General features: G+C 38.8%; 2 protein-coding genes across 3 annotated transcripts; one reads left to right on the top strand and one right to left on the bottom strand.

Moving 5' to 3' along the window:
- Positions 1 to 2,812, top strand: LOC141644308 (glycosyl hydrolase 5 family protein-like). Its single transcript, XM_074453803.1, has 4 exons — positions 1 to 527; positions 987 to 1,234; positions 1,366 to 1,886; positions 2,229 to 2,812. The coding sequence occupies exons 1-4, from the start codon at positions 135 to 137 to the stop codon at positions 2,696 to 2,698; spliced, it is 1,632 nt and encodes a 543-aa protein (XP_074309904.1). The 5' UTR covers positions 1 to 134; the 3' UTR covers positions 2,699 to 2,812.
- On the bottom strand, positions 1,978 to 8,000 carry LOC141644309 (uncharacterized). 2 transcript variants are annotated; one of them, XM_074453805.1, is made up of 8 exons: positions 7,604 to 8,000; positions 5,804 to 7,357; positions 5,648 to 5,708; positions 5,230 to 5,553; positions 4,965 to 5,062; positions 4,840 to 4,888; positions 3,217 to 3,467; positions 1,978 to 2,140 (listed from the first exon to the last, which is right to left on the bottom strand). In XM_074453805.1, the coding sequence occupies exons 2-7, from the start codon at positions 5,974 to 5,976 to the stop codon at positions 3,225 to 3,227; spliced, it is 948 nt and encodes a 315-aa protein (XP_074309906.1). In that variant the 5' UTR covers positions 5,977 to 7,357; positions 7,604 to 8,000; the 3' UTR covers positions 1,978 to 2,140; positions 3,217 to 3,224. The 2 variants fall into 2 exon arrangements, with proteins under 2 accessions (XP_074309906.1, XP_074309905.1); XM_074453804.1 differs by having other exon boundaries at positions 5,804 to 6,243; positions 7,868 to 7,998.
- Between the last annotated feature and the right edge of the window lie 1,043 nt (positions 8,001 to 9,043).

The following is a 9,043-nucleotide window of genomic DNA, read 5'->3' as shown; positions in this document are numbered from 1 at the left end:
CAAAGCAAAAGAAACACCACCTATTATTTCTTGCCTTTCAAATTAACAAATTCCAAATATTATTAATTAAACCCTATATATATTCACATAAAATTTAAAACATAAAACCTAACAAAAAAAACAAAAAAAAACTCATGATCATGCATTTGTTACTACCATTATTTACCCTACTCATTCTCAGCCAGAGTATGTCACACGCGCTTCCATTATCAACACAATCGCGATGGATAGTCGACGAGGAGGGCGAGCGCGTGAAACTTGCGTGCGTTAACTGGGCTTCTCACCTCGACTTAGTGGTGGCTGAAGGCTTAAGCAAACAACCAATTGATGCTATTGCTAATAAAATATTGGAAATGGGATTTAATTGTGTTAGATTAACTTGGCCTATATATTTAGTTACTAATGATTCCTTGTCTTCTTTAACTGTGAGAGAGTCTTTTCTTAATTATGGGCTTACTGATTATATTTCTGGGATTCAAGATAATAATCCTTCATTTCTTGATCTTTCACTAATTACCGCTTTCCAGGTAATTTGATTAATATTTGCATTAATTTACCGTCTTTATATATTATATTAAGTGTAGTTCGGTTTGTTCTTATGTACAGCTCAATTTGAGATCGTTGTATGAAGCTGATTTTGCGAAACAGAGCCTAAGTTTACTGCCTATTTATAATTTCAAAGTTAGGAAAAACTCACCTAAGTCCGTAAATTGTCTAATTAAGAGCATGTTTGGTCTAACTTGTTGAAAATGAGTTTTTATTTTTTAAGCTTAATTTTCTAAAAGCGTTTTTCAAAAGCAGAAGTACCAAATTATTGTTTCTATTTTTATGGTAAAAAAGAGGGTTTTTTTACTTTTGAGAATTTTTTCGTTAACTTTTAAATAATGATGTGTGGCCAAAAAATGTTTTTAAGTCTAAAAAGACTTTTAAAAATCAGGCCAAACACACATTAAATCGTCTTAAAAAGGAATTTATGTGATTTGCAGGCAGTTGTGACGAGCTTATCAGACAACAATGTGATGGTGATATTGGACAATCACATAACCAAACCAGGGTGGTGTTGTAGTAGAGCCGACGGCAATGGCTTCTTTGGTGACACGTATTTTGACCCTAACCTTTGGATACAAGGCTTGACAAAAATGGCTACACTTTTCAAGGACAACCCTAATGTGATTGGGATGAGCTTAAGGAATGAACTCAGAGGACCTAAGGAAAATGTTAATGATTGGTATAGGTACAAAATCGTCTATATATTATTACCGTCTTAAAATTTGGTCGTAAAAAACTTTAAAACGGTTTTGATGTGGTATCGAGACCTAGATTTAATACCATGGCTAACTATCTGCTATGTTCACAAAAACAAAGGTACATGCAAAAAGGAGCGGAAGCGGTTCACAACGCAAACCCGAATGTATTAGTCATACTCTCGGGCCTAAACTTCGACAAAGACCTCTCCTTCCTACACAACAAACCTGTTTCTCTAAGCTTTAAAGGTAAACTTGTTTTTGAGGTGCACTGGTATGCATTTACAGACGGGTCGGCCTGGAAAGATGGGGACCCGAACCAAGTATGCGCCCGGGTGGTAAACAACTACATGAGAACGGTAGGGTTTTTGCTTGATCAAGGTTACCCTTTGTTTGTAAGTGAATGGGGGATAGATATGAGGGGTACAAACGTAAATGACAACCGATATTTGAATTGTTTCCTAACCTGGGTAGCTGAACATGATTTGGATTGGGCATTATGGACTTTGGCTGGGAGCTATTATTTGAGAGAAGGGGTGGCCGGAATGATCGAGTATTATGGAGTACTTCATTCGGATTGGGCAAGTGTCCGGAATTCAAGCTTCTTGGAGAGAATTTCTGCGATTCAATCTCCGCTTCAAGGTAAACATTATTTCGACACTTCACTTTTAATGATGCAACAACAATGACAGTAGAATCTGAAACAAGTTTCTTACATTGGACAGTAGAATCTGAAACAGGTGACTGTTCGAGTGCCACTCGGCTCTTTTATAAAAATGAAACCGTGTTTTTGGCTTAAAATGAAACGGACATATCCCTATTTCAGCACTCAAGATCATATGAACTGTATGAGAACTACACAATTGATGGCATCACACAATTATACTTCAAAACACCTGAAAAGTAAATAAAAAATAATCTTTAGTAGATAAATCATAAATTCTTCAGATAATTAAACTGACAGCATGCATTTTTGAGATGCAGGACCAAGTAAAGCAGGTATAAAAAGCCGACAGAAGATCATATTTCATCCATCAACGGGTCTCTGCATCGTAAGAAAATCACTGATAGACGTACAGCTTGGGAAATGTTCGGAATCTAATCTATGGAGTTACACACCGAAGAAGACACTAACCACAGAAGACTCATATTTCTGTATAAAAGGACAAGGGTCAAACCAGCCAATTAGGCTCAGTATCTTTTGCCTAGGGACGGGAACAAGGTGGGACCCAATCTCCGACTCGAACCTCCATCTCTCGACGAGGCTTGGTGGGAATACTACTCTCTGTTTGGATGTAGATTCAAGTAATAATGTGATTACAACTAGTTGCAGATGCTTAGGTAAAGATAAGTCATGTGATCCTGGGAGCCAGTGGTTTAAGATTGTTGATGTTGGTAGTTATACTGTCAAACTATATGGTGTGGGGTCCAGGGCTCGAGTAGCCGAGATGTAGGACTGTCTTTGAAGGCGGTCCATGGGACACTCGAACCCTTAGAAGCAGTGGTGTACCTAGAAGCAATACAGTTATACAGTGGGGTCAAGTTTAATGTAATTATACTATTTTTTTTTTTTTTTTTTTTTTTTGCGTATGGGGTCTAAAAGACGTAAAAAATTTCAAATTAAACAAATATAGCAATAAAAATCGTCTATTGTCCAGAAAGCTGGGGTCTCAACTCTCAAGAGTCAAGACCCCAGTGCCCTAAAGGCAGGAACGCCTCTGCTTACAAGCACACCTATATGCAATTATGCATAGTTAGAGAGATTGTAATGCAGTAGACAAATAAGTGGGTATAAATAAGCATTTATCAAGCTCCAAGTGCACTGCAGAAACACCGGATTCATCAAAAAATAGTCGTACAACATGATCCCATCATCGCAGTGGATTCAAGTAAAATCGATGCCAAAACGTTCCAGCGCTTAAGAATTAAAGCTCTAATGACAAATCGTAAAGGGACAAACAAAGCCAAATACCTGAGTAATTATCTGCGCCTAAACACCCTTTTTATCGTTCCCAGAAAAGGTGCAGTCTTCTTCCGGAGATGGTGCAGCAGCGTCATACTTTCTGGAATTGGAGATGCAGATCCCGGTGTCAATTGTGACACTGAGACTTTCATATTTGGTAGAATCTCAGCTAAAAAAGAATAAGTAAGATGAGAAGTGCTGCCGGACTTGTCACGTAAACCCGTTAATGCTGCTTCTTTTACCCAACTCGGCAACATGTCCTTGAACAAATACATGAATAACTTAAATTAACAATCCACTTTTAGAAACATATAAAAAGTGATAAAAACAGAAAATAGAATAGCTACTGAGCGAATACTATTAACATAGTCCTAGAAATTTAGCAGCTTCAAGAGGCGGATTTCTTGAAGGATGATACGAGTACAAGATTAAGGAGGTGAGTAATGCTATTTTGGGTTATATGGACTACGACTATGAGGAATGGAATACAGATGAAACCACCACCAGTGACACCGAAGGTAAATGAAGACGAGACTCTGCAGAAACTACATTTTTGGTCCAAAATGTAGTTGGTTTGGGTGTTATTTAGGTGCAGCCACTCACACAGTCGTGGCAATAATGAAAGTGTGGATCGTGCACCTGTGCAGAAACTATGACAAGCAAGTCCGAAAGTTGCAGAAAGAAAAGCGTCTAAGCTTCGGCCAGGATTAGCACGTCAACATGATGCAACTTAAGTGGTTTTGGAGTAGGACACTCACCAAATTATCACTATACTGTATACTGTACTAAATGACGGGTGGGGTCTGGAACAATGATTCTAATATCTTACCTTTGGATCATATTCTATGTTGTTTCAACACTTTATATGAGCTCACATACCCGGTTGTGACACTCTTAACACATGGTTAGTTGGAAACTGGTATGACACTCGGCCAGCCAGACACTACATTTTGGACCAAAAATTGAACCTTTTTAGAATCAGCCTAGTCCGACATACCCAAGTGTCGGACACTTCGAACCAAAACAAAGTAACGTAACTCACATTATACTCGGTAAACTATACCTCAATGCAGGCAGGTCATTCCAAACACTTCCATGGTCTGACAATCTTATAGTGCAGGGTAACTCTAACTAATACTACTTCAATTCAGTCGGTTGAATTTATTTCTCAAAATCCTCATCTTGTATTTTAAACAACAAAATGGAGGGAGTTCACAGTTTCGGGGTACACCAATGTGATCCCGTGTAAAAAAGTGTCCTTACGATATCAGAAAACGATAAAAATTGCGCTCCTTCTAGTAGACGTATCTAAATACTCAAGAAGAAAAAACTCATCTTGTGGGTCAATCATCTAAACTCAGCTAAACCAATGTTATGCTCTCACATCGTCTTTTATCAGTTGTTTTTGAAACCTATAGAGTCCTACAGTCCTACGGTCTGATCTTAAAGAAAATAGTCGGGAAGTGCAACAAAATAGGGCTCGTCTCATTAGATGGTAATTTAAAAGAAATTATACAAGGTAGTAATTTGCAAAAGGTAGATTATACTTCATTTAGGTAATTGCTTGTAACTCTTCCTACTCAAAACGCTTAGAAATACAAATTATGTTGCAAACAAGTTAGTATTCCTTACAGTGGTACGGATTGTCTTTTCACATTCATCAATAGCCCTCCTGCAAAAACTGCAAGTAACAAACTTTTAATCTTGATCCCGAAACTTCCAACAGCAGAAAAGGACCAATCTTTAGAGTATCGAACCTGGTATAAGAATGGTTATGGTAAAAATATGTTGGCTTCACATCATACCCAGCATCCTTAATAAGGGACGCAGCCAGTTGTGATGAACAATTGGCTAACTAGAACAGAGGAACACGTAGAATGTCAGTAGAAGATTAACAGCAGTAGATACTAAGTCTGGGATGGGATGAGAAACATCAAAAGATGATTACTTGATTACTACTACGAGATTGCAACACATTCAGGTTAATGACAATGAATAAGAAAAAGAGGGTGAGAAATATACACAAGTTTCCGATATATCAAGCCGTAGTAGTGTTGCAAGGTTGTCACCAATCTTGTTAAATATCTCGAGTAATACTAGGGTCGTCTCGTCCATCCCAACCGACTTATTGTTATTTAAGAGAAAATCATGCATCTCAGAGATGCTTCGGAATTCTCCTTCTCTTTTAGCGGTTGTTGATGGAGACAATATCTGAGACTTGGCTACCAATAGCAAAGCACCAACCTCAATCGTTTTTCCTTCCTTTAAGTAGTTAAAGAACTCGCGCTTGACTTCTGTCGTGTTTTGGGCAATTAATCTCAGAGTCTCCAACCTCCGTCGATAATACTACCACAAGATAGAAAATATGATCAAGGTCCTTCAAAAATGACAACATCAACAATAAAACAGTACAAAGGTTTTCTTGAGATGAGCAACATACATGTATATTACAAAGATTAAGAACAAGCTCTACGGCGGAAAGTTCTTTCCTACGATTAAAGCTGTGAAAAACAAGAATATACGAGTATTAATTAATTATAGAACTAAAATGTAAATGTAGACCTAAAGTAATACGAGGAAGAAGAAACATTAGTACCGCAGCTGGGACAAAACGACATGTAGTGGGAGTGCGTTTTTTAACCCCTCATCTCCATCATCATAGTCACGTCTAACATCAGCGGAAAATCCCCTTTGAAGTAGTAAAGCGGTAATCTTAGAGGCTGTATTTCTAACGGCATAATGCAGAAGATGATTGTCGACTTTGGACATCCAAGCAGTAACACAAGGTATTTCAGTTATTTTAGTTTGTCCATCAAGAACAGCAGCAGAGCATTTGGGAGAATCATGAAAAATCAATAAATCACGTATCCAATCTAACTCTCGATTAAGTTGATGAGATGGTAAGTGATTAATTAATTCAACAAAACCCGGTACATTTTCGCGTATTATGGCTTCTTCAATTTGTTTCCTACATCCATCATCCTGTTTTATACTCAAAGCCAAGCCTCCCCGATATGATTCATCAATAAATAGTGGCTGTCCAGAAAGTTTAAGAGCAATTAATTAATATGTGAAATTATGTACGATTATCATATAAACTAACCCTCACAATAAATATAAACGGTAAACAAAAAACTGAGACGGGAAGAGTACTATGGAAGGAGCCACAGGATACAGAATCATAGTACTTTCAATCCTACTGATTATCATATTCATTAGCAAATACTCTCTCCGTTCTAATCAAATGTAGTACACTAGTACTTCCAATCGTAATAAAATAAAATACATACTGCTTCCGGTTTCATTCATTTGTTTAGGTTTGATTAAAATCAAACTCGCAATAAAGATAAAAGGTAAACAAATAATTGAGACGGAAAAAGTAGAAGAAGCCAACTTAATCAAACAAGTGATATTTAAAGATTAGATAGATCACATATGTCGTACCGTATTATCCATCTTAATCAACAGCTGTAAACAGGGTTTATAATGTAAAAAATGAATTGCTTGTCTATTCATGAACAAGGAGTAAAGTGTGTATATTTATAGTCGGACACAAGATCTACAAAATATGGTAAATAAGATAGAAGAAATATATGCTAAAGATACTGTACAAAACTTAGGTAATAAACGAGATACTAAAAATATATGATACAGTTTATGGAGAAGAATATTCTCTATACGCTCCCGCAATATGGATGGTCGTAGTAATAAGAAGAACAAGATCTTTATGCAGAGGCTATCATCATCATCAATTAGAAACTCTAAAGCACCATGTTAAGATATACTGTCGATTGTTAAGATATCCAAAAAACATAATTTGGGAATACGGTATATTAAAATGAGTTTTTCTAACGTGTGCCCTAAGGACACACATTAAGAAGTCATATATGGAAAGATTCTCAAGATAATTTCAATAAAAATGGCAATAATGAGTTCATCTCTAAATTTATCATGAAATTATCTTGAGAATCTTTCCTTTTATGGCTTCTATGTGTGCCCTTTAGGGCACACGTTAGAAAAACCCAATTAAAATATATCGTAGAGGATAATATTATCCATCTTCGGTAGTACTACATATATACAGTCATTGTAATTGTAATAGAGAGACACAAACGATTATCAATAATACAACGATTCACTCCATGAATTTCTCCCCTCTTCAATTCTAATTCTAATACACCAAAAGCCGAACTTAATTCATGATTCGACAAGTTTAGAACCGAAAGCAAGTCTTTACAATTCATGCCGCAATTCACGATACACCGTGTTTCCCCAATCAATCAACATATCTGCCGCCCCTAAATTTGCGATCTTCCTCCCTCCGTCTCAACAGATTCTTTACGTTTGAATTAAAATGAATAAAAGCGTAAATAACCAGATGAGACGGAAGGAGTACATTTTAGTACCGCCTCAAACTACAAATCCTGGTTCCGCCACTCGTCACTTATTAACATAACTAATCAATCAGAATCAACCTAAATTAAATTATTGATGCTAATGTTTCCATTGATACTGAATTAATTCGCAAATAATTAAATTTGAGATAATATGAAGATTGAAGAATATAGCGTAAAATTATGATATTAATTCAAAAATCAATACAAGTAACAAGGAGAAGAGAAGCAACAAAATTGACGGAGAAAAGAAAGAGAGAAGAAACCTGGTGACGAGCTAATAGAAGAAGCTCAGCTTCAACTTCAATGGCGGTTAATTGATTTTGGCATTATTATTGTGCTGTTGTTTCTATTGAATTCCAAAACAAGGAAAACGGTACAAAAAGGTTGACTATGGGCCTATGGATAGTACATGGAATGATTGGGTTGAGATCGCAAAACTTGACCCGACGTGTTAACCCGACTCATTTATCAGAGTCAAGATTCGTAAATATTGACCAGGATGGCGAACTTGAAAGTCTCACTAATTTATGGTCGAATCTAGCTCGACTGACCTGCCGGCTAACTGAATGGGCCGCCCAGCACGCGGGCCTCCGTTGCCTATGGCCCAGCCCGCCAAGCTCGTTCCCCTGTGGCATGGCCTGGGTCTCAAAAACCAAACCGGGCCCGCCAATTTAGTAAAAAATAAAAGCCCGGGTCAAACATACTCCCAGCCCAGCCAAGCCCGTCCCTCCCCTTGACCGGTTCAAGGCCTGGCCAGGTGAGCGCGACCCGCCCCCAGTTAGCCCGACCCGAACCCGCCCCGAACCCAGTTAGCCCGGCCCGAACCCTGTCCGAAGACAGCTCTACCGACATGTCTATTATAGGCATTTGTAGCCTAGAGGTGAATTCACCAGGATGATTGAGTTGAGATCGCAAAACTTGACCCGACGTGTTAACCCGACTCATTTATCAGAGTCAAGATTCGTAAATATTGACCAGGATGGCGGACTCGGAAGTCTCACTAATTTAGGGTCGAATCTAGCCCGACTGACGTGCCGGCCAACTGAACGTGCCGCCCCGCCCCGCGGGCTCCCGCTACCTACAGCCCAGCCCGTTCCCCCCATGGCATGGCCTGGGTCTCAAAAACCAAACCCGGCCCGCCAATTTAGTAAAAAATAAAAATAAAAATTAGACAGGCCCGCTCACCCGTTCCACCACCAACCCGCCCTCCACCCACCATGGGCCTGGCCCAGGTCAAACATACTCCCAACCCAACCAAGCCCGCCCCACACCCTGACCGGTTCAAGTCCTAGCCAGGTGAGACCGGCCCGCCCCTGATTAGCCCGACCGGCCCAACCCGACTCAACCACGGTTAGCCCGCCCTGAACCCTACTCGAAGACAGCTCCACCTACATGTCTATTGTAGGCATTTGTAGCCTAGAGGTCAGGTGGACAATAGT

This window comes from Silene latifolia, chromosome 2 (assembly GCF_048544455.1).
Source record: "Silene latifolia isolate original U9 population chromosome 2, ASM4854445v1, whole genome shotgun sequence".
Taxonomy (NCBI): domain Eukaryota; kingdom Viridiplantae; phylum Streptophyta; class Magnoliopsida; order Caryophyllales; family Caryophyllaceae; genus Silene; species Silene latifolia.
This window is presented reverse-complemented; position numbering and strand designations above follow the sequence as displayed.